This window comes from Accipiter gentilis, chromosome 1, assembly GCF_929443795.1.
Source record: "Accipiter gentilis chromosome 1, bAccGen1.1, whole genome shotgun sequence".
In the NCBI taxonomy this organism is placed as follows: domain Eukaryota; kingdom Metazoa; phylum Chordata; class Aves; order Accipitriformes; family Accipitridae; genus Astur; species Astur gentilis.
Window position 1 is genome coordinate 40,966,308 of NC_064880.1, and position 26,312 is coordinate 40,992,619.

Below are 26,312 nucleotides of genomic sequence, written 5' to 3' on the forward strand. Positions count from 1 at the left end.
GTAAGCTTATTTTGATAGCAATGTCTTGAAGTCCGTTGAAGAAGATGCTCAGTGTGAATCAAGATAGGAGGCTTGTGAGTTGCAATTAGTCCCTGAAGAAATGCCTCAAATTTTCAGTATTCTTAATTAGTTCTGATCCTCTACATAAGTGGCATGGTTTGACAGATTGGAATTTTTGGATGCCAGCCATTCTGAAGACAAGGCAGCCCCATTCAAATAACAGTATCTAAATTATTAAGGATAGCTTTAGAAATCTAAGTACCAAAACTGTGAAAATTTGAGTCCATGTTTGTTTATAATTTCTTTTGATTTGTTGTATTTTGGACAAAATTTTACACGCAACTATGCAGACAGAATTTACTAATATGAGTCCCAGAGATCCTGGATCAGGCTTTGTTTTATTGAAATATTTACTCTAGGAAAATTTGGCAATTTAATACATCAGAATAATGAAAAATGTGTTATTTGAATTAAAGGACTGTAATATTCCTAGGGAGATGGAAAAAAACAGTGAAAGTTGATCAATATGAAGTAAACAGTAAAGAAAAGAGAGAACTGTTTACTTTAAATGTTACCTTGTAAATACAAAGCTATAAATACAGCATCCTTTTAGATGAGAAATAATGTACGATTGCTTTATCAAGGTCAGCTCTGCCATTTTTGCTAATAGACCTAATTGCCCCTGAGAACTCATTTGTATTTGGAATTGTTATAAGGAGAGAGTTATGATCCGTGGGGTTTTGTGGAGGGCAGTTAGGATGCCATGTCACAAATACGGGGTCCTTTCGTGTAATCAGTATTCCCCCCTAGAAAAAGAAAAGAAACAAAGCACAAACTTCTGACAATTCCAGCTCAAGCTGAGACTTTTCAAAGGTTCTCAGTTTTTATAAATTTAATGAAACAGAGGAATGACTTGATATATGAGGCAGTATGAGTAGACATCAGGGGAAGGTTCGGCACAAGCTTGTGTCTTACTAGACCTCAGCGAATTCATGTGAGGGAGGCAGGTTATGAACGTGCCAGGTCAGGAAAGGTCAGCAGGAGCTCGCCTTGTGTTGGAGAGTTTAGCTTTGGGAACTTGTATTGGTAGGAAATGAAGCTTCATTCGTTCTGCTCATGACAGAAAGACTTGATTATTAAAGTTGACTCCGGTTAGCAACAATTCTGTCTTACCCTTTTCTAGATGTATCTATATAAGGAAGATGAAAACATTCTAATGCAATGCCACCTTCATTGTTTTAGCTGAGTGTGTTGTGCAGGCTTTTTCAGATCTACCTTGCTAAAGTTTCTATTGATTTCCCATTTTGCTCAACAATATGTGAGTCTTAAGTGTTCAAACTGGGGTGGTTAGCTAACCAGCCATAAACTTCACTGTTTGCTGAAAACAGTGGACAGAAAATGAACTCTGCTTAGTGTTCCTTAATCATGAGGTCCCTTAAGTACCATGGAATCTCTCTGATAAAGCATTACACCAAAAAAAGTAAAATAAAATGAAGGTGCAGCTGCACATACAGAATGTTTTTGTCCTACATTTTTGCAGCCATAAATGTAAACAGGAAAAATAGGAAAAATTGATTTGTTCAGTAAATTTGTGAAGAGGTGCTCAAGCTAAGCATGTGAAGCATATCTTTTTAACATATAACTTGTCATTTATTGCTTTTTTTAACAGGTAAAGAAATTTTGCTTTATCTGTCTCTTTTTTGGTTACAATATGCATTTTAAGGTGGAAACCCAAAAAATATTTTGAGGTCTTTAAAGCCTGCCTAATGTCTCAGTTTTAACTTCTTGAGGTTAATACGTTGAACTAAGCTTCTGGCCGTTCTGGTCGGTTAAAGAACCTCTAGGTGGTTTTGTAGGAGTTAAGCACATGGGCTAACATCTTTGCTTGTCAGTTTGCAAGTGTTTTCCCTCATTTTCTTTCAAATGTGGAATGTTTTACCTTTTCACTATATTTAGCTTGTAAATGATTGGATTTCTGTGTGTGTATTTGTAAATGTTTGTGGAAGTCTTTAAAGTTGTAGTTAATCTACTTTCTGCAGATTACACAATTATAAGTCCTATGTAATAAAGTGATGTATTTTGTTTTTAATTTCTTTGTGCAAGTTAATATTGGGAAATATTTAAAGCTTGGTTTCAGTTGAACTCAGGTGGTTTTCCTAAGTAATTTTGATGAGTGTTGATAATGAATGGGTATGGCTGACTCTACTTTCGAATCAGAACTACAGGAAGGAAAACAGATGATTTTTATAATAATAATAATGATGTAGAGGTCCCAAAACAGAATAAATTTGTAAGAAAGCAGGAGTGATGTTTAAATTTTCCACTCAGTGAAACTTTTTTTTTTAAATTAAAAGGCATTAGATAGAGCCTAAATTCTACAGCTGCCCTTATGCTATGTTATAAGGGTTTTTTGCCAAAAGTTTAAGCTTGTGCTAACATCTTGCCATCTCAGTAAGTCTTGTTTATTACCCCACTTCAGTCTCTGTGTCAGTGGAGGTTTGCCACTTGAGATAAACATTTATACTTCTTTGAAATTATTTAAAACCTTTGAGTGAAATAATGAAGGGACTAAATTGAGTGAACAAAGGATTGATTCTGAGATGTTAAAAAATATTTGGGCTCTGTTGGAGAAACAAAGGAAGTAATTTAGAGGGAAATCTGTTTGCAGTTTCAGGTTTGTTGGGATTTTTAAGTCACAGTGTTCCCACTGCCACTGTTTGGTGGGAAATAGTTCTTGTTTTAAAGTGTTCATCTACTCCTTTTGCTGTTTCCATCTCCTTCCTGACTTGAAATAGTGGCTATGGGAAGACTAGATGAATTTCTAAAACAAGCTTTTCTCACATCATAATTAAAGAAAACTTTAGAAGTTCAAGGGAAGTCAGTCAGAAGGTGTTTGACATAATAGAATCCCTAACTTCTATTTAAGAGTGTAACTCCAAAACACGAAGAGTAATTTTTTTAATTTAAATGAAAGCAGAATAATATCAAATACTCAATGAGAATAAATCAGTTTTATCTACCTGGAGTACAAATCATTCTTATTAAGGTACCTCCATACACAGATGCAAACTTCAACTTTTGGCTGCCATATTGACTAGTTCTGTTGTTCACATTCATCATGAAGGCACTTCTTTTTACTTATTTTAAACTTTAAGTTCAACATAAATACTGGAAAATAAAGCAGGTAGAATGTGAAAATTGCAGTCTTTTAGTAAAATATAATGTATAACTTCATAGCCTGTAACTAGTTTAATTTACAAAGTTGTATTATTATTTTACTAATCACAGTTTAATTTCTTTCCCATAGTTTAAGAAATAGCATGCAAAATGTAAGGTTTTACTTTTGCACTAACTGAAAGCAAATGCATTAAACTGATGAAAAATTATTAAATAATTTTATTTTTAATTATAGTGTTTTTTTGTTTGTTTCTTTAAATAAGGTACCAGTATTTTTTGCAAATTAAACAGGACATTCTTACTGGAAGGTAAGACATTTTTTCTGTCTTAAACATTAAATGCAACTTTGGTTGAGAAAAAGTTCATGGTAGAGGATTTTACCTGCAAAAATAAAAATGTGTTTAATTTAAAATAAATTACTGTTAATGCAAGTAGAAGTGTTTATAATAATTATCTGTCCAGTTTGTTCATAGACTATGAAAGATTAGGCTTTTTAAAATAACTGAATTTCATATGAAATATCTAATTTTATGTATTTCTCATTTTAAAAACAAAACAAAACAGATTGCCCTGTCCTTATAATACTGCTGCTCTTTTGGCTTCCTATGCTGTTCAATGTAAGTATAATTAGTATTCATGTACATGTTAGTACTGAGATATATAACAAGTAGTATTGATGAGTTTTTAAAGAGTGTAGTTTGTATGGCATTATATTGTGATGTATGTGGACATGATGCTATTTTTCTCACGATTAAGGAAATATGGTCAGTTGGTTTTTCTCCCCCAGCCTGTTTTGCTGAATTAGAAGTGGAAAAAATACTGCTAACGCTCTCTGCTTTCCTTCCTCAATCCTGCGCAGTTAAAAACCCTCAAAACAACCCTCTTGTATTTCTCTGTATTCTGAAGTGTGGGGTTAGTTTGTTTTTTCTTGAGGATGATACTAAAGCATTTTTTGGACAAACATTTTTAACATACCATACAGTGAGCCTCCAAGGAGGTGTGGAAAAGAGAATTCTCTTCATATCTGACCAAAAAGTTCAATACCCGTGTCGTCAATTTTAAGTCATCCAGTGAGTAGATAAGTCCTGAAGACTGAAATTTAGTCCTCTTTCTCTCTCTCCATTTTCCTTCATAAACTTAAATTGTTTGGTGGAAAAAACCCCAACAAAACAACCAAGTGACTAAGAGACTGTTCAGCACTTAGTTCTTGAAATTTGATTGTCAGAAATTCAGTTTTATAAGCAATCCTGATATATCCATCATATTTGTGTGTTTTTCTGCTATTAAAGATACTTACATCTACATTTAGTACTGTGTACCTTGTACGTTTCAAATAGTGTCCATGTTAATCTTTTCTGGGAAAAAACATATAGTAATGTTAATGTAATATTTTATGCATACTTTTGTTAAGTGTTCACCTTTTTCCAGATGAATCAGTAGAGCAGTTTCTCTTAAACAAAACTCCCAAACTCCAGCTATTTGGAAATAGATATGTACTGCAAGTGCTGTCATGCCATAGGGATTTGCCTTAGAAGAGGCGAAGCATTTGGTAATGAAGCAGGGACTATGAAGTTTATAACATTTTAAGCTTTTAAGAATGCAATATGTTTATTTTTCATACGTTGTAGAAGTGGTGGGTATGCACAGTGCATTGTAGTTATATTTATATATGCCCTTAAGTTCTTCAGTGTGCAGACCTCTGTCTAATGATTTTCTGTGCATGTCTATTACTAAACTCACTCTGGGTTTAGCTCTTGGGATTCTTCATAAATGTAGGTGAATGGCAGATGCAGATCTCAGACAGTCCTCTATTCTCTCTAGTGGATTTTAGCAAGGCATGCACTCTGTTATGAAACCTGGTCCTATTTTCCAATTTTTAAATTATTTAAAATAGGATCTGTTTCTGGTGATGCAAGTGGCCCAGACTTCTTTCTTCCCTTCCTTTCCCTTGCTTAGCTTCCTACTCCATGAGTGCCTTCACCCCTCTTGTCAGTTCTTCCATGCCCTATAAAAGTATCAGTAGGCCAGCGCAGACTCCACGTCAAGCGGGGTTGCTGTGAACTCTCCAGTTTTCATGTGTTAGGTTACTTCTCTGTCTCTGTAGTTCTCTTACACGGATGGCAGATATTTAAAGATGATTTTTTTTTTTGGATTATAGTTAGAAAGCCTCAAAGCCTGTACTTTTAGCAAATGTTGTTGTTTGTACTTTTTTTTTTATTCCAACAATAAACGTGATTTTAATTTATTTCCTGTAATTTTAAGAAAGTGGTAGAAATTATGTAAATGCACTTTTTAGTAGTTTCAAGTGAAGTAGTTTCAATGTAGGTGTATGTATGCGTACATTTTATCCATACATACAATTGAATGTGGAAAAAAATATTTTTCTAATGCTTCTGAATATATCTTGGTACGGTACGAGTTGGTGGGTTTTGCAGATCTTAATGAAGAAATAGCAGTTATAGGGTTAAAAATATATATATTGTATAATCACATGAAAGCCAGCAAAGGTAAAGTAAATAAAGAAAAGAAACACCTTGAAGTATATTATTTAGTGCTAGCCATTATGACAGCATTTATGAATTAATTTGTGTATTAAAAATTAAACACTTCTAAAACGTCCTTCATAAGTACCTACTCAAAGCTCTATTTAAATGATCTCCATGGTATTCACTGAGAATGTTTATTCGAAAGGGAAAAGGGGAGTTCAAATGTCTTCTCTATTTTTGTTTGCATAGATCATAAAGTATGTGGGAGCAGACTCTTGTGAATTTGGGGGCATTGCACAATGCCAGATACATCAGTGATAAACAATAACCTCTCTTTTTAATATTTTAGCCGAGCTGGGAGACTACAACCATTCAGAAAACTTGCCAGGCTACCTCTCAGACTATTCTTTCATCCCTAGCCAGCCTCAAGACTTTGAAAAAGAAATAGCAAAATTACATCAGCAGCACATGTAAGGATTTACAGCAGAAGATATTGACTGACTTTGTCAAATCCTGACTGCTGGTGCTGTGCTATTATGTAAAAAAATGAGTATTTTGTCTTAAAGGTTTCTGAGTTTTTTTGTTGTTTTCTTTTAAGAGTACGTTTAATGTGATTTTTTTTTTGTAGATTGTCTGTATAGTAAGTACCATTGATACTCTGCACAGATAGAATATCTATGACAGAATGACAGGGAAAATAAGTCAAAACCTGAATATCTTAAAGGTACACTGAAAACAGTATTTGTGTATATTACATAAGATACTAACTTAGCAGGATGTAATTTCGTTAAGAGGTTTTTTTCAGTCTTTGAGAGCGCTTTGAGCATAAAGGCTTTGTTTTCATGGTGCTCTCGCCAATAAACAAGAGTTACTTTAGAAGTAACAAAGTCCTTTTCTTCAATATCTGTTCTTTTCTGTGTGCAAGTCTGTGACCTTTTACTAAAGAGGAAAAGGCAATGAAGCAATGGAAAATATTTTTTTTTTTTCAGTGTGTAACATTGTGGTACTTTTTCAGTGATGGTTCCTTGGTATTTTAGAACATAAGTGCTTTTTGTTACAGTTAAATGTAACAAAATGTAAGCTATATTTACAAAAACATTTGCTTAATTCGGGCATGTTGTTGGCTTTAGAAACTGCTGAATGTTACTTTACATTTCAGTCAATGGCTTAGCAAATTCTGTCAGGTAGGGTAAAGAAATTATAATGAGTTGATGGAAATTTAAACTTTAAGGGTAAGCCTTGGAGAGAAATTGCTGTTACCAATAAAAAAATGCAGGACTGCAAAAGTAATTTCCAGATTCTAGAGCTCCACAGACATTTAAATGGTACAGTGCATTAGATAGAAAATGTGTGTGTTTGCAAGCTGCCTTGTGGGTTCTTGTCAAGACTTTGTCTATGTGGAAGCACAAGGTTGTTTTCCTGTTAAAATTTTTGAATTACAGCGTGTTTATGGTGAGAAAGGAAATTCAGATTTCAGGGTGGGGGTAGAAGTAGCAAAACGAATGCAGATTTTCTGTTTGAGCTCACTAGGGAGCCTGATGTGGGAGGTTATGTTAGAATGTTTCTGATTTCGCTTCTTTTTTTCAGAGGGTTGTCTCCTGCAGAAGCAGAGTTCAATTATCTCAATACAGCACGTACCTTAGAACTTTATGGAGTTGAGTTGCACTATGCAAGGGTAAGTTTGGATGAACTAGTATTGTAATGTAAAAATGGATTCCTCTGAGATTTATGGAAAAATAAATATTTCTTTTTAGTAAGCCTTCCTGGCTACTGCTTACAAGAGAAGAAAATGAAAATAATGTTGTTTTACTAGGTGCCTAACTGTGATTTACCAATTTCGATAGCCACTGTTTCACTCTAGTGATGGTATTTCTTTGCTTTAAATTTGGGCTTAGTTATATTTTTGTTATTCAGGTTGAGCCTTGTTGGCCTGAACACCATGTTTTAAGTCTGTCAGCTTCAAAAAATATTTAATTTGGTTCCAATTAGAACCAAATTATAAATCATTATATAATATGAACTGTTAATGTAAAGTGAGCGTACTTTAATTGGGTACAGCATCAGTTTTATCAGGTAAAGCAAGTAGCTCAAGGTCTTGACTCAAATGATCTTAACCTGCCAGTAGAGTGCTACCATTTCTGCAAAGCCCCTGAATGTAATTTTTAGTAACTAAGACACGTCTGCTTTTTATAAATATTCTTGTCCTACTCCCTAAGGCTATAGGAACTTGCAGCAGAATTTGCAATGTACCTCACTTCACTGCTCTCTGTAACCTGCTTTTGTTGCACACATATTGAGAGATCTATAGCAGGTGTTTGATTAAGAGTGCAAAGATATTTCAGGAAAAATGTGCTTTTTAAATATGCTTACAATATTGTTTGTTTTAGAATCTCATCTCTCTCTGTTCTGAGATTGCAATTTCCTTTCAGGTAGGAATTTAAGTTGCTGTTTGCTTTTAGTGTAGCAAACATCAAGCCAGTCTATTAGTGCTGTTATTTGTAATAAACTGCTAGAATACTCCGTGTATTTCTTCGAAGTTGGTGGAGCACAGAACATCTAACTTAAGAAATTAAAATTCTGTGGTAGCTTATAAAGAACTTGCAGCAAACATTTGGGCTTGTCCTAAATAGGAATGAATAATTTAATTCTTTTTTGTCTTATTAAAAAGCATTTCCTTCCATGATAATTAAGATCTCTTTTACTATGGTATTTGTGTATTAAGAGAGAGAGAGAGAGATGGGAATGAATATATATGAGGTTTCAAAGATGTTTTTATTGTTCTTCAAGTAATTTTCTCTTTTCTTTTAAAGGATCAGAGTAACAATGAAATAATGATTGGAGTGATGTCAGGTGGAATACTGATTTTTAAGAACAGAGTACGAATTAACACCTTTCAGTGGTAAGGACAGCTGTTTAAGCTAATGTTTTTTGGTATTTCAAAACATATTTTTACCACTACCAGTGTCAATAAGCTTTAAAAAGGACTGAAACTTAGTTGTAGCATATCAAGTTGAAATGATTTACCTCATGCTATGCTATGGGTAATTTTATGATGGAATTTTGTCCTGATCTGCATGCTGTGCTGTTAAATGAGTGTGGTGCAAATTATAATGAATTTTAATACATTTTTTTCTTCAGGACTTTGTAAGTGTACTTTGTGTTTAATTAACTATATAGCCAGGTCCAGTGTTATCGTCTAGCTCACAGTCTTTAAAGAGACAACTGAACTTAAAAATATTACCTGTAGAGTGATTGCTTTTACCTGTTTTGTCACATATAACTTAATTGCACTGAGTGTGTTACATTTAATGTAGGTATGGCACTTGAGGATAACTGAGGTGAAGCGTTCAGAATATGGTCATCTTTTCATCCATAGATAACCATTTTCATGATAAGGATCAAAAAGGTGCATTTATTGCAGAAAATGCTGTCGTTTATTTCTCCTCTTAACTAAAATAGTTTTTAGAGCTGTTCTGTAAACATGGAGTTACCATCATTAAAAATGATACTCTAGTTACCAGTCATCTTAAGTTGGGATCCTGTTCTTACTTATTCATATAAGAAGGGGAAAGATCTATGAGAAATACTGTTCTGCACTATAACTTACATAGTGCTGTATGGAAGTGCTCTTATGTCACCTTTCCCAGTGCTTTTTTTAGTTCCCTCAGAAGTAACCTTCCCTTGGTTTCCTTTGCCTGCTTGGAATCCACTTAGCCTTACTACATATGTTGTTGAGTATGCTATAACAGCGTTCTGAGTGGGCAAAGTCAGCCATATAAAATTATCATCATAGACATTAGTCTACCAGGCACAAAAGCTGTTCTCTCTAGAAAAATGATGAAACGTTTTGCATTTTCATTAGTTACTGATTTTGCATTTTTATTTGCTACTGATATGTGTGCTTGGGCAATGCAGCTCTGGACTTTTCTAAAGTTCTTGGCTGGTCTCTCATCTTCATATAAATAGATTAAATTGATTACCACAACTGAAACTAGAAGAACTTTTCTCTGAATTCAAACTGATACAGGCAGTTGAAATCTTTGGGGTTTTGTTGTTTTTTGTTAGCACGGGGTAAGATCCTTTACCTATAATCAGTGACATGCTTTCACTTAGTAGGTTCTCTTGCAGAGATTCAAGATGTTAATCACAGTCTTGATCTTTCCTGCAACCCGGTGAATTTCTAAGATATTCTTGTTTTATGTGCTAAGCTTAGTCTAAAGTTTTGTTGTAGGATGTTACGTATTCTGTGGTTTACCATGTTGGGAAACAGTGTGAATGGTCACGTTTTAGTAGATTTTCAAAGAGAAAGAAAAAATAAAGCTATGTCATAAGTGTTATCCACAGCCAGATACAATTGAACATGGTAAACATTTTGCCTGTAAGCATTCAAAGAAAAGTAAGCCTGAGGCAATTACGGGGCATGTAAATTTTCAGTCTCCATGGGTAGTTGGGTAAATTAAAACTGGATTTTGCAATGATAAATCTGGAATTACTGTACTAGTCAGTCAGACCTGCCTTTATAATAGTGACACAGTGTAAGAAATTTATCCTTCATCTGGTAAGAGTTTTGAAGTGTTAGAGCCATTTCTGGGTTAAGGCTGCTTTATAAATGCAATGCTGTAATAATCAGGAAGGTTTTAATTCAGGCTGCTTTTACTGCTGTTATTTTTGGGCAAACAGTAGTAGTAGAAATAGGTTCTATAAAACACACTGGTAAATTACTGAGTATGTACAATATAAGTCATAATTAAGCTACATGTCCATGCTGGAAGCTAAAGGTTTCTGTGAGCTCTGCTTCATATTGTTTACGTGCCAGGGATGTTGACCTAAATTCTTAGTTTGGTTTTTGTGTGTGTGTAATTACCTGAACAGTTCTTTGTATTCAGCCATATCAGCTGACATCAGGGATATTAATTTCTTCCTGTGAAGACTGTAGTACCAACATAATTGGTCTTTAAAAAAACACAATGAACAACTGCCTTCCCCCCCCCGCCCCCCATTCGTCCTATTATAGGCTTGCTTTTGCTATGAGTAAGGATCTGAAATGTCAGTTCTCACAATATAGCTCAATAGTAGACCTATTACCTTTCCATTTTATCCATAGTCATGCAGCTGCTCCAGTGACACTAGTACTGGTACTTTTTCCTCTTGCTTCCACTGATTCTTGCTCTTGTGCAACTGGAGCTGTGTAATGTCTTCTCAGTGTTTTATGGCTATAGTGAATATTTAGTTATCACTTTTCAGTAATTCTGAGCTGAGTTTTGAGACAAGCAAGACGATAGACGTGCATGTATGTGGGAAGAAATAGAGGTTTAACTGTATTGCTCAGAGAAGAATCAAGTAAGATGTCTCTGCCCTCTGCCTCTTAATTTGGTATTATATCTAAATTGCATATTATAAACCTTATGATCGTGGGGAGAAATGAAACGGGAGGGAATGAGGCAAAACAAAGGAGACTGCCTTTTATCCAGTGTGTCCTAACTTGATATTCCTGTACTGTGGGTAATTCCTCTCTTTGCCAAACTGTGCTACCAGGCACAGAGACCTGGGAATCCAGGAAGTAGTTCTTGCCCTTGAAGACCAAAGGAGAAGAGCACTGAGTACCTCAACCTCTCCTTTGTTAGTAGATCACTTGTTCAGCAGCGGAGACGCACTTTCCTTTGCCTCTCTTTTGCAGTCGATGTAACCCTGGAAAGCTTTGTTGCCTTTCGCATGCGTTGCCAGTTGCGACTGCAGTTGCACTTTGGATTTCCTAGTTCTATCCCTGAATGTCTAGGTAGTACTTCTGTGTTCCTCCTTGGTCTTCTGATCCTGCTTCTACACCCTGTACGCTTTCGTTTGTGTTTGAGCTCAGTCAGCAGTTCTGAGATAATCCAAGTGGGCCTCCTCTCATGCTTGCTTGTTTTCTATCACATCAAGATTGTTCTGGATTGAGAAGATTGTCCTTTAAGATTGGCCACCTCTCCTCAGTTCCTGTGCCCCAAAAGGCAGCTTCCAAGGGATTTTGCCTACCAGAGCTCTGAGCAAGCTGGAGTTCCTTCTCCTGAACTCCAGGGTGGTTTAGTCTGCTGCATCCCTCCTCACTTCCCTCAGGATATTTAGCTTCACCATCTCACAGCTGCTAGAGCCAAATTTGTCTTTGCTCAATCTGGACAGTCCTTCCCTGTTCGTGAGTTGTGCTGCCAAGAGCATCCTCCCAGGCTGACCAGTCCAGAACCTGTGTCAAAGAAGTCTTGGTCGAGAAATTTGCTGGATCGCTTGTGTCCTGTTTTATCACCCTCCTGGCAAGGGTTGGGGTGGTAAAGTCCTTAGTGAGAACCAGGGCTTAATGTCATGAGACTCCTTCCACATGTTTGAGTACAGTCCTCACTTTAGGCTAGGACTTCTAAATATCTCTTCATTTAAAAAGATACGTCTTATGATTTAGGATGTCTGAGATGACTGGAGACTGGAAAATCATACCAGGAAAATACTATTGATGCCTACCTGTTCTTACACTTTTCCTTGGAGATGCACCGTTGCTGACAGTCAGACAAAGGAAACATAAGCAGATATGCCTTTTGCTTTGGCCGATTATGGATATTCTTATTTAATGACTAGCAGGGTATTAGCAGTGCGTATGAACTCTCTCTTATCTGCTGTATTTTTCTGAAAATAGCTGAGATTCAGCTTTGCTGAGTCATTTCTTTGTACTTGGAATGGTGACTCTTATGGGTTGAGTTAGACCTTATTGGCTAATGTTGCAAATGGTTTCAGGCTTAAAAGGCAGCTGACCTCGCTCTGCCCAAATTATGGGGTGAGATTAAAAAACAGTGTGTATAGCTTTCATCCTTACTCTCCTTGAGTCTGTAAATCACCAAAGGCAGTGATTTCTTTAGCAGAAGAAGGGAAAAAAAGAAAAAGAGTAAAAGGTGGTAGAATGTTTTTGTAAATGGAATCATTTTGATTTATTTTCAGGTTTTTTTCTTGGCATGCTAAACAACAATGATAACATTGTAGAGTGTGTGCAGTTTAGTTTTTAGAAAAGGTATATATTAAAATGTTCTTTTAATTGCCCTGTATCCCAAAATGTTAGAAAATTAATCATAACATACTTCTTGTTAACTACAGTCTAATAAAACTTTTTTCTGTTTTTCCACAGTCAGACTGCTATAATCACTAGTGTCTATCCCATCAAGCAAATTTAGGACCCATCCTTAAGTATTCTTAAGCAATTGTTTGTCACACGAGGTGCTAAGAAAATTGCTGCATTGCCAATGGAATAATGTGATTTCAGTAGATAAGTTATAACCCCCTTTATAGTTTCTAATCCTTGAGAAACTAACTTCAATAGCAACAATTCATTAAGAATTAGAAAAAAAAACAACCTAGGACAAAGTTATAGCTACTGCTTTTTTTTTTTAACTAATGGCAAAGCTAGGAAAGAAAAAAGAAATGGGAAAAGATTTACATAAGCATAACTTAAAGGCTAATATTCACAGACTTCCTTTATGTTATTTGAGATAGGAACTTTCTCAACAAATTACGACATCTGAGTTAGGTTTCTGCTCTGAATAATCCCCTGGAGAAAAATGTCCCAATTTGATTTAGCTAAGAAGGTAATTTCTGTATACAGATATCTAACTTAGGTGTCTGTTAATGTTTTGCTTCTCTTCTTTTCTAGCCTAGAGGGTTTTTTATTCAACAAGGTGATTAATATGCAAGTAGTAATTCCAGTCACTACTGAGGTCCCTATATATTCTTCATGAATAAGTTTATCTCAAAAGTTGTAGCACTATCTTCACTGATCTTTTTGTTTTGTTTTCTTGGTTTTGGGTTTATTCTAAGTTTCAGGGTTTTTTCTTTCTTTTGTGGCTTTCCCAAGCAAATATAATAACTTGAAGTACAGGGACCATTAGAGGCGACAGTTCAGATTAGTAAGGGTGCTCTGTGTAAACATGCTGTGTAAAATGTTGATTGTAACCCATGAAGAGTTTGCTGTTTAATTTCCCACAAGTTAACTATGTGATCTTTGAGTTTAATGAGAATTGTCAGCAAAATTTTTTTTGAGTGAGATGGCATTTGAATTTAGTGTTCTATGGTTTGCAGTATTGTATCTGTTGTTCCTTTTCAAAGTAACAGAAGTTACTGGGGTTTTTTTCTTGTTAAAATTGTAACCTTGCTTTTATTCTTGACCAAAATAATACTCCTGTATATTTAGTAAAGGATGCGCACTATCCTAGTATTGCATTTCTTTGAAAAATTATATAATTAGATTGTGATGGAAATATGGCCTGTCTCTTCCCATTTAGCATAACTAGCATTGTAGTCGCCATCCAAAATTATCTGGAATTACTGTCAGCATCTCGTATGTTTATATATAACCTGCAAGATGAAAAGATCTGTAGGCTGATTTTTCCCTATCGTGATATTTTAAATGTTTTTTCCTCCTCATAGTGTGATACTTTTTTGTTTTGTTTTGTTTTTTTAACTTTATAAATACCAAGATCACAAGTCCTTATCTCCATGTTTATATCTTGTCTTAGCTATTTTGCTAAAACAAGTTCTGGTTATATTTAAAGACATGTAATAACATAGAGAAAGAATGTCTTTCAGGAATAAGGTGAAGTTCAATGTATGTTTTCATATTCTAAGGGATAATGAAAGCAGTTGCACAAAAGAGAACATCTGGTTGGAATGACCTGGAGATAGAATAGCTCTTTGGACTTTGGAACTGGGAAAAGATACTTAAATTAGCAACTGCTTTGGGTTTCGGATGGAAACAAATGAATTTGATAGATAACATAAATATATGGGTCATAAATTTCAAATTATACAAGCAATTTTATATAATCTTTGACATCTTGGTTTTTGTCTATAGAAATTTCATGGAAATGAAGTGAAATCTGTTCTCTCTAGAAAGTATATTTTAAGTAGGTTTCTTTAAGCCTTTAACCATGATTCGGTATACTAAGTGTTTAAATATTGTGATTTTATTTTTCATTTAGGTTGAAGATCGTAAAAATTTCTTTTAAGTGCAAACAGTTTTTTATTCAACTTAGGAAAGAATTGGTGAGTACTGTTTTAAATATTATCTCAAAAAATGAGAGCAATGAAATTTCTCCATACTGCATGTGTGCATTATACTGGCTGATATTATTTTGATTCTTGCCTTTATCTACAATTAAAAGTCCAGTTTCATCAACATTCTGACTGTTTCAGTACTCAAATGGGCCATTATAATGCTTTATAAGACCTTTTTCATTTGATTTGCCTTATTTTAGACACATTTAGTTTTACATTTATATGCAGGAAATGTAACTTGCTTATATAAGACGAATGTTGAAAAGGTTGAAAGTAAATCAATACTAAATTTAAATTTCAGAAGAAACCAAATTAAAATTAAAGGTAATGCTTAATGCTGCTTCAGTTGTATATGTGCTTGTAAGTAAATGTTTGATTAAAAGATGCTGATTTTTGTTATTCAGATTTAGTAATACAAGTTGGCTTTATTACTTATAGTTAAACAGAAGAGATAAGAATGTCCTTGCAGTTTTAAATTATATATGGTAATTTTTTATGCTTACTTGTAAATTTGTTGGGGAAAAAGTTGAAGCTTTCTGTGAAGAATGTGTATGTTTCACTGCTTGTGGTGTGTGCTTGCTACCCTGTGAAGCACCGCAGGACCACTGTGTGTTTAATTCAGCAAGAAATGGATTGTTCCATGCCTCCAAGAGATTAGTCTAAACCCATCACAGATATATCACTGGGGAAGATGGAGGAATTAATTAAAAATATGACTATGTGATTAACTCATCAGATTAGTTAAAAGGTCTTGTGCAGTTCTTGCAACTGAAAGGATTTGAAAACCTGAAATGGAAAGCTACTGACCACATAAAAAAGGGATTCTAGGGAGAAATGCATCCCGAGTACTATAGGACTATTCCAGATTTAGGGACAATATGGTTGAACAAGAAAAAATATAAGAAGGAAGAACACCTGTTACATCAGATCAGGCCAATGGCTGGTGACTAGGACTGAAAAAAGGAGTCAAACTGTGTATCTTAAAAGCAGATCCTTTAAAATGAGGCCCAGGAGTTTGCAGTTTTCACAAATGGAACTACATGACCATATGCAGACACTTCGTTGTGTATTAGTTGACAGAAGTTTAACCTGTGTGCTTGGAGCAGCATGAGTAGCTATCAGTTCAGAAGTAGGATAATGGGAGTTAGAGGATTTTGGAGTGATTATGTGTAGAAAGAAATGAACTTTGGCTATTACATGAAATAATTAGGAGTATCTGTCAACATGAGCAGACACCAAGCAATGTGAGCAGAAAAATGGTTGTGGTTAAAAAGGGGGGGGAGGGGGGGCACATACTGTGGGGACACAGGTAGTTCTTAATATCCTGCAGGAGCTGTAGGTTAGTTCTCAAAGGCAAACTGATCTCTGGCAGCCCAGAGGTCAAATTTTATCTTGATACCAGTGTGTGTAACTTCCATTACAGTTGCAGAAATGTTTGTTATATTTAGATCTGAGATGAGAATTTGTTTTTTTATTTGGAATTCAGAAATTATGAACTGCAGTTGTTTTTTAAATCAGAACCTGAGAAAAAGTGATAGTAGCAAAGTTCAGGACCTTGAAGATTGAGATACCTAGATATAAAACTGGATTGGGTACTGTACTTGAGTGTTTTCTCTGTTTTCTGCAGAAAAAAAATTGCATATAATTGAGGGTAATATAAAGACAGCTTTCTCATCTCGTTTTTTCTGTTGCTTCTCAATACTCTGCATATTGTTACTCGCACCAGAATGTCATATATATAACTAATGTAATTTCTTTTCTGAAAGAAGCCAACAAATTAAAAAGCCTTGTACTGTTTTCCTTTAAACTCTTAAGTATCAGATGAAAACTGGCAAGAACTTAATTTTCATTCATTCCAAGTCATGAATATCTTAAGATCAAAGCTCAGATTTGGCTTCCAAAGAAGGCATACTTAAACTAATTTTTTAATCAAACCTAATATTAAAATTGTTATTTCCAGAGTTACTTTCCCTGAGCAGACTTGTAGGATAAGATTCATCTCACCTATTTTCAGCTTCAGTTAGGTTAAAAGAACATATTTTCAGTTTCATGGTAATTAGCTAACTAAAGCTAATCATTAGACTTCCTCTATAGTAACCAGACACATGCAAAGTGTGAAACATCTTGCATGAATTGGAAGTACGTTTTAGGATGGATTAAGTTGCTCTCTGGTGGTATGTGCTTACTTTTGCATTCACTCCCATTAACAATAAAGGGAGCCTAAATGGCTCTTTTTAGGCAGCAGAAACTAGGTGAAGTGACTCAGTGATTGCACATTTGGTATGTAAAATACCTCTGGTCTAGCACTTTGAGTGTTTGTTTAAAAGCACCGATTTATGATATGGCAGTGAAAGCACATTCATTGTGTACTGAAGATGTGTTTCAATGTTGTGTGTAAATTGTACAGCTGAGTAACCATATTTATTCGGATGCAAAGCTGAGATGTGGACTTGGGAGGGGAATTTTCCAGTATTTCTATTTTTTTTCAAACTGGGCTACATATGCTTTTAAGTAGTCCTAAACAGATATTTTTCAAATACTGCTAATGCGTGTTGAGAGCTTTTAATGGCAACTGTCCTCAAAAGTGCAAGTCCCTTATCTTTTAATCACCTATTAAATTTATTCCCTGACTTGGTATTGCTTAGACGCATCAACATAAGTAAAGAATTATTTGTCTGCTTTTAATAGATTATATCGGTGTTTAAATAAATCACTTAAAGGAAGTCAGATGAAGCAGTTTAATGTCAAAGTCATTTTCCACTGGTAGTGTAATATAATCTTGAATGGAAGCCTGTTGTGTATTTTCACAATTATATAGCTGCAGCATGCATCCACTGGAGTAGATTTTCTTTTCATTGTTTCTTTATGATTTTGTGGCGGGAAAAGAATGTTATATGTATGACTTCTTCATCTGGCATAAGAAGCCCCCTGAGCCATAACTTCAATGGCAGTTTTTTCACCATATTTTTGTTTATCGTGCCCGTTCCATATGCTGCTTCCCTTACATGCATTGAAGCTGTTTGAGACTAATTCAGTAGTTTCATTTTTCTAGATGTTTCCCTAAGCTTCTTTTTTTTTGTTAGTTAGTTGCACCCTTGGGTGTTGTAATGTCAATAGTCGGCATCAAACTCTTAATGCTGTCCAGCATACTTTAGTGGTCTTGATTCTTTGACAGCCAAATAAGTTGTTCAGCATGTTCTTTTGCTCTTTTAGAGCCCAGATGTCCACTGAAAAATTACTTGAGTCTGTAACAAAACAATATCATAAGTTTTGCCCATGACCAATACCTTTTATAATGTCCATGGTACTTCAGCCAAAAAGCACGCAAAATAACAGGACAGTTGTACTGCAGCCTATGAGAATGTTTTTATAGCACAAGGCTCCAGGAAGATGCTGAATGCTCTGATGCTATGGTTTCAGTGAGTGGCCAAAATGATTTTATTTTTTTTAAAATTATAGGTTATATATCTGAAGTTTGTGCTTTGAATTTTTTCTTCGTACTGACCTTTAGAAAGAACTGAGCTAGAATCACAAGGTGATATGTGGGCTTATCTGCCCAAGTACATATTTGATCTTAAGTAACGCTGGCATTCATTAGATGCCTAGCTGATTGTTGCCTAATTCTGTCAAAGTTTCTGCCATTGGGTTTTTGCGTGAAGAGCAGATACTGTTGGCACTATCTGTGTTGCATTTAAGCTTCCACAGGACTTTTGTCCACTATTTGTGGAATATCTTGAGTCTCTGGAGCATCTGCTGCCTATAAAGCATAAGTGTTTGTCTCTCTTGGACATGAGGGTAGGCAATTTTTGCTTTTTTCTGGGATTCTTCTTTGTTTAGACAAAGTGAAAGAGACCCACTAGAGAAGTATTTTTTCAACCCAGTTTCTCTCCTGAGCAGTGAGACATCAGCTCCAAAGTCCCTATTTGAAATCAGGCAAAGGTGGGTTTGAGTGAATGTCCCCACCCAAGGTGCATGTTCAGGGGATGAGCTGTTGTATGTGAGCGAGGCACCAATATCCGTTCTGCTTTTTTTTGTCCTTTTAATAAAAGGAACCACAAACATGACTTAGACTTTACTTTGCCCTATCCCTCCAATGTTTCTTCTTGGATTCTATATGTAGGCTGCCACATGGTATACATTTGTAAGGTTATGATTTAAATTAACTTTACATGGTGGTATTTGGCTTACCTGTAGTTTTGCACTTGAGGCCCTGAGCTTCATCACCGATATGGCATTCCAGCTGCTTCACTCTTCTCTCCCTCTGTAGCAAGCAGACTGTTTTCATCTCTCTAATAGGAACCATGGACACAATTAGTAAGATAGCTGGATTCTGCTCTGAAATTACTGTGACTCGCTGAGGTAGTCTTCTAACACTGTTTCAACAGACATAAACCCCTGAAATACCTGTATGTCATTGTCATACCATAGAGCATTCAGCATCTTCCTGGAGCCTTGTGCTAGAAAAACATTCTCATAGGCTGCAGTACAACTGTTCTGTTATTTTGCGTGCTTTTGGCTGAAGTACCATGGACGTTACAAATGTTGCCTTGGGGTCTTAAGATGAGCCCATGTTGATTCAAGTGTACTATTTTCAGGGAAAAACAGGGGCAATCTTATTATTCTAAATCTAGCTACCATAACCAGGGCTTGCCCCCCCAGAATCATCAGCAAGGATGAATTTCAATTGCCCAGTTTATGTTTGGATATTACAGAACCTGCAAGGGTGGATATGAAAAGGATGGGAGCGCTTAGGAGCTAATATCTTACAGTTTTCTTTACCTTAAAGATTGATTCCTAGCTGTAATTGAGATGAAGGGTAGGGTTTGAGAATCAGTTCTCTCTGCACTGCAATGAACGCCTTAAAAGCTATGAATAGAACTATTGTTAAGCTACCTTTAAAGCTCTAACACACCAAGTTCCTGTGAAAGTGCTGTTTCGCATTACAATTAAGCTGATCTAGCTGCAGCTCCTTCTCATCATGCGATACTGATACCGGCTCCTCCTTCATGCTTCATGCCTGATCTAGTGATCAGATGGTGGCATAGAATCAGATCTGCTCATTCTCTGGAATACAAACCAGGGGGGAAAAGCAGGATATTTTTTTTCCCTCCAACCCATAATTATAATGCTTTGAGTAACATGAAAATGCGTGATCATCAGCTCATATAACTTGTGAAATTCTCTTTTCCAACAGCGTAAAAGGCTGACAGAGCATTAAAACTTGCTACGTCATGAGAGCTTTTTGTTGGAATCTAAAATCTTAGCTCGTTTGTCCTTTACTGGATCTAGATGAGGCAGTCCATAATTTTACATAGTTGCTGTCTTGCAGTATAGTAATGTATCTTGTTTATATTATTGTACATTTACATTGTTGATAAAGCCTTTTTTAACTCAGTAGGTAATGGATTTAATTTCTGTTACCTTGTTAGTGACTTTTAATTTTTAAGTACTTCTGTTATGTCTAGAAAATACAGGGAACAGTTGGCAATACTTGGAAATTAAGAAAAGAGATAGAAGTAATTTTTGTAAATTGAAGTAAAATGTCAGGCTTTAGTTTCTTGCATATAGTGTCTTGAATTTCATCAATAGGTACTCAGAATTTGCTGTTTACTTTTAAAATCAATTTTATTCTTTACTTTAAATTCATCATGTGGCTGAAAGTATAGTGTGGTGGTTAGCCCTTAGTCACATCAACTTCCCAAATACAACACTGGAGGAGGAGTTGCAGGTCTATGCCTTGGTATCTCAGCAGCTCTAAAGATGAGCAGGCCAGCAAAAGCTTAATTTGGAAAAGGAGTTTACTGCTAAGTGAAAACAGTTAAGGTGTGCTAAATGTTGTGGAGGATTTAGTACTGTGAAGAGAAAGCGAAGTGCTGATTATATTTTCTGAGCTACAAAGGTTGTAATCAAGCTCCCTCAACAGGCAGAATAACTTAGCTTGCTTTGCAATTTTTCTTCTTTGCTTTACCAGGAACCCAATTAATCATTTAGAAGTAGGCACATCAGTTGCTCTTGAGATCAGTACCTGTTCCCAGTCTCTAACTGGCATGTGTGCATGACAGTTCCTTGTCTTAATAGTAGTAGTCTTGAAACAGGGAGGCATGTTGCCTTTGAGTTCTCAAATCACAGAAATTTTTTTAATGTAGTTTGGGTCCTTTTGGGACCATTTTTCCCATCTAGACTTGTTTCAGTATCACTAAACAGACTGTTAACCTTTGAGCAGGCTCATTTAAAAAAAAAAAAAATCCTTTAAAGAAAACTTAGAGGTATTTTAAAAGGGTTTATAATACATAAAGTTAATGTAAAATTAGAGAACCACTTCAAAAAGCGTAACTAAAAAAAAATAATCCAAAGCTAACAATATTTATCTTAATTTCAAAAGTAACTTGGAATAATTTTTATCTGAAATAATTTTTTCTCATTTTTAGCATGAATCTAGAGAAACATTACTGGGATTCAATATGGTGAATTACAGAGCATGTAAGAATCTGTGGAAAGCTTGTGTTGAACATCACACGTTCTTCCGTTTGGACAGACCGCTCCCCCCTCAGAAGAACTTTTTTGCACATTATTTCACTTTGGGTTCCAAGTTCCGGTACTGGTAAGTGCTGTTTTGATATATATGGGAAAGAACATAAGAGAACAGGCAACTCATCAATAAACAAGGAATTATTTAGAATCTATTTTATATTAAAAGGTGCCATAATTCAAGTAGCTTTTGAATCCTGCAAGTGTTCCCCAGGGGACCTGTTGGCCTAAGTTTCAAATGGCAGTAATTTTCTAGGATAGCTTGAATATATAATTATTGTATTACTAGTGGTTGTTATCAAGCTAGTACTCTGACATTGTCTCACAGGCTGCTTTGCTTTGCTTGCTTACCTGCTGGGTGGTATTTATCTTAAAAGTTTTCTCAGAACTTCAAAGTCTTTGACCTGGTGTTTTTGAAAACTGATGGATCTCAGATCTTGTGTGCAGCCACAGCAACAGAACAGACCTAAATAAAGATCAAATAGAAATCAGTGAAAAGAAGCTTGTACAAGTAAAGCCCACTTAATCTCGATGCATACAAATAGGAACTAGGTGAAGACAAAAAGACATACATGTTCTGCACCAAAACCAGAAGTTTAAAAAATAAGGATGACATTAAGTCCATAACTTTTAAGGATGAACTTAACATAATAGGCAAAAAGCTTGGAGGTGCAAAGAATGACTGTGGAATAGCTATAATCCCCAAGTATAATTTCTATTCTAACGATAGAGTGGGTGGTGTTGCTTTTTAGTGTTTTATGCTTTTTATATATATATTAAAAAAAAATATAATCTCAGTTCAGTAGCTGAGTTAACTCTCTGCAAGTAATGCAGAATGCCGATGGTTTAAATTGTGCCTGAAGTAGAGAATAATGGAGCTGCTACTAATCATCCATCTAGAATGGCAACAGTGTCTGTGATGTACAAAGGGAGATGATGAAAAGCTAGAAAACACAATAACAGACTATTTCTGTTACACTTGTGAGTTGCATAAATGTATAAAGAGGAAAATAAGTCAGTGGCTAAATTTCTATACCATCTGTTTTTTTGACCAGCATTCACAGCACCCATTTGAGAAACAGCATTCTGTGATCCTGAACAGTGTTTGAGACTTGGTTCAATGTTGCTGTAGTGAATTTGGGAGAGCTTTTTCATTTCTGTAAAGATTTTGAATTTGAATCACTGTGGTTACTATTACAGAATAGCTCTTTGATGATGACATTCAACTTATGTTAATGTAAGATGAAAAGGGAAACTGCATAAAAATGAAGAAGGTCATTAAAGTTAATGAAGCAGCCAAAAGGCTAGAATTTCTGCAAGTAGTTTGAGAGATTGTTTAGAGGCAGCATAATAGTAGTAACATGGAACACAAGGAGAGGTTAAGGGCACTGGGCTGGTTTAATCTGGTGAAGAGGAAGCTAAGGGGGAATTCAGAAACAAGCCTAAAACTACCTCAAGGGCAGTGTCAGAAATGATGGAGCCAAACTTGTGCTGGTAATGGCAGGTGACAGAACAAGAGTTAATTAACAGCCACAGATTTCTCCTTGAAGATTCTAGCTGGAGATTAGGAAAAGTTTTTGGGTTTTTTGTTTTTCTAGGAGGATAGTGCATTACTGGAACAAGTTACCCAGAGAGGTTGTGGGATCTCTATTTTTGGAGGCTTTCAAAACTTGGCTAGACAAAGCCATGGCCAGACATGACCTAGTGTTAGCAGGAGATTGGACTAGAGACTTCTAACCAACATTTCTATGATTAAAACAAACTAATAAAATACTAAACTGCCAGACCTAGACAAGAATTATCTCGAGTTCTGAAAGAAATCAGAGACATTAAATTGTTGAACTATTGAATGTGTTACATAATCTATTATTTCCACTGGACTAAAAGATTCAAATGCAGCAAATTTTAAAATGAGGTTGTTGGTTTGGTGTTTTGTTTTGTTTTTTTTAAAAAAAACCCAAAACTTCCAGGAGGGATCAAGAAGACTACTGATGAAAAATGCTGATTTCTGTACACTGTCCTTAGATTTTTCAAAGTGGTTCTAATAGTATTCCTCACCAGATAAAGAAGTTAACTGCCAAAACATGAAGAGTTTTACTGTATATTAGCAACTGATTAAATCAGATGGGAAATGTCCCTTCTTCACAACAAAGGGAAGTTACCACTGAAGTGATGCACTTCTTTTAGTAAAAGCTGAAGTTGACTGCAGAAAGTTGCGGTGGTATGTCGCAATGAGGAGTGAGTAGGCAATAAAATGGTAGATCAAGTTCAGTGTCCAAAAATCCAAAGTAATCTACACAAGGAGAGAAAAGAGGAGGAACATCAATTATAAATAAGCTATTGCTGTCTTGGAGCTTTGTATTTCTCTGAAAACAGTAAATCAATTATTAGTAGCAGTTAGAGAAAGGTAAATACAATTTAGAGTTATTGAAAAGGAATCGAGGAAAACATAGTTGGCTTACTGCTTGTCAGAGTTAAAAATTTATAACCCCAGGAAGTTAGCAGGCAGCAGGTTTGAAAAGAGAAATTTCTAGAATTGCAGCATGGCAGAGTTTGGAAGGCAGCTCTGGACACTGTGTCTAGTGCAATGCCCTGTTCAGACAGGGTCCACTATAGCAGGTTGCCTAGGACCATGTTCATCCAGGTTTTGAATGTCTCCAAGGATGGAAACTCCACACCATCTCTGAGCAACCTGATCTAGTGTTTGACCACCTTCACAGTAAGAAAGGTTTTTTTGTTTCATGGGGTTTTTGTTTAAGTAGGTTATCTCATATTTTAGTTTGTGCCCATTGTCTTTTGTCCTGTCTCTGGGCTCTCTTGAGAAGAGTCTGGCTTTAGTTTTTACTTACCCCTTCAGGCATTTGTACGCACTCATTTGATCCTCTGAGCCTTCTCTTCCTGAGGCGGAACAATCCCAGCTCTCTCAGCCTCTCCTCATATGTCAGATATTCTGGACCCTTAATTGTCTTTGTGGCCCTTTGCTTGACTTCAGGGACCTTGGAACTCAACACAGCACTCCAGCTGTGGTCTCACCAGTGTTGAGTAAACCTGCTTTCCAGCCAGCTGGCACTCAGCCTGTGCACGGGGTTATTTCTCTCCAGGTGTGGGTCTCTACAAGCGCATGCTTGCAGAGCTACGATCTTATTGGCATCAAGGAGATGTTGCAGGATAGCTCCTATGACTAGTGTTGGAATGGAAGGGTGCAGGCTTTTTAGGAAAGATAGACAGGGGAGACAAGGAGGCAGTGTTGGCCTCCATGTCAATGAACAGCTGGAGGGCATGGAGCTCCCCCTGGGGTGGATGAGGACCGGGCGGAGAGCTGTGGGTCAGGAATAAAGCGAGGGCAGGGACAGGTGACATTATAGTGGGGGTCTGCTACAGGCCATCTGACCAGGAAGACCTGGTTACCTGGGACACGGAGAAGGCTGAGGTACTCAACGACTTTTTTGCCTCGGTTGTTGCCGGCAAGTGCTCCAGCGACACTGCCCAAGTTACAGAAGGCAAAGGCAGGGACTGGGAGAATGAAGAACCGCCCACTGTAGACGATCAGGTTCGAGACCATCTAAGGTACCTGAAGGTGCATAAGTCCATGGCACCTAATGAGATGCATCCTCAGGTCCTGAGGGAACTGGTAGATGAAGTGACTAAGCCACTATTGATCATATCTGAGAAGTGGCAGTCTGGGGAAGTTCCCGTTGACTGGAAAAGGAGAAATATAACCCCCAATTTTAAAAAGAAAAAAGCAAGACCTGGGGAACTACAGGCCAGTCAGTCTCAATTCTGTGCCCAGCAAGATCATGGAGCAGATCTTCCTGGAAACTATGCTAGGGCACATGGAAAATAAGGAAGTGATTGGTGACAGTCAGCATGGCTTCACCAAGGGCAAATCGTGCCTGACAAATTTGGTGGCCTTCTACAACGGGGTTACAGCATTGGTGGATAAGGGAAGAGCAATGGATGTCATCTACCTGGGTTTGTGCAAAGCATTTGACATTGTCCCACATGACATCATTGTCTCTAAATTGGAGAGGCATGGATTTGATGGATGGGTCACTCAGTGGATAAGGAATCAGCTGGATGGTCATGCTCAAAGATTGGCAGTCAACGGCTCGATGTCCGAGTGGAGACCAGTGACAAGTGGCATTCCTCAGGGGTCGGTATTGGGACCAGTGCTGTTTAACATCTTTGTCGGTGACATGGACAGTGAGATTGAGTGCACCCTCAGCAAGTCTGCGGACGACACCAAGCTGTGTGGTGCGGTCGACACGCTGGAGGGAAGGGATCCCATCCAGAGGACCTTGACAGGCTTGAGAGGTGGGCCCATGCGATCCTTATGAAGTTGAACAAGGCCAAGTGCAAGGTCCTGCACATGGGTCAGGGCAATCCCAAGCAGAGTGGGCAATGAATGGGTTGAGAGCAGCCCTGCGGAGAAGGACTTGGGTTATTAGTGGATGAAAAATTGAATACGAGCCAGCAACGTGCACTTGCAGCCCAGGAAGCCAATCGCATTCTGGGCTGCATCAAAAGAAGTGTAACCAGCAGGTTGAGGGAGGTTATTCTCCCCCTCTACTCCACTCTCATGAGACCCCACCTGGAGTACTGCCTTCAGCTCTGGGGCGCCCAACATAAGAAGGACATGGACCTGTTGGAGTGAGTCCAGAGGAGGGCCACGAAGACAATCAGGTGTCTAGAGCACCTCTCCTATGAAGACAGGCTGAGAAGCCTGAGATTGTTCAGCCTGGAGAAGAAAAGGCTCTGGGGGGACCTTATAGCAGTCTTCAAGTACCTGAAGGGGACCTACAAGAAAGCTGGAGAGGGACTTTTTACAAGGGCATGTAGAGATAGGATGAGGGGTAACGGTTTTAAACTGAAAGGGGGTAGATTTAGATTAGATGTAAGAAAGAAGTTCTTCACTGTGAGGGTGGTGAGACACTGGAACAAGTTGCCTAGAGTAGTTGTGGATGCCCCATTCCTGGAAGCGTTCAAGGCCAGGTTGGATGGGGCTTTGAGCAACCTGGTCTAGTGGAAGGTGTCCCTGCCCATGGCAGGGGGTTGGAA

The 26,312-nt window shown here is 36.9% G+C and overlaps 1 protein-coding gene across 3 annotated transcripts in view; it reads left to right on the forward strand.

Moving 5' to 3' along the window:
- PTPN4 (protein tyrosine phosphatase non-receptor type 4) overlaps positions 1-26,312 on the forward strand; it is a 121,721-nt gene that overhangs the window by 54,837 nt on the left and 40,572 nt on the right. For all 3 annotated transcript variants that reach the window (XM_049804307.1, XM_049804287.1, XM_049804297.1), the window contains exons 6-12: positions 3,441-3,485; positions 3,742-3,794; positions 6,013-6,133; positions 7,251-7,338; positions 8,474-8,562; positions 14,651-14,714; positions 21,155-21,327. In XM_049804307.1, the coding sequence (XP_049660264.1) occupies positions 3,441-3,485; positions 3,742-3,794; positions 6,013-6,133; positions 7,251-7,338; positions 8,474-8,562; positions 14,651-14,714; positions 21,155-21,327 (633 nt within the window). The remainder of the gene's footprint in view (positions 1-3,440; positions 3,486-3,741; positions 3,795-6,012; positions 6,134-7,250; positions 7,339-8,473; positions 8,563-14,650; positions 14,715-21,154; positions 21,328-26,312) is intronic.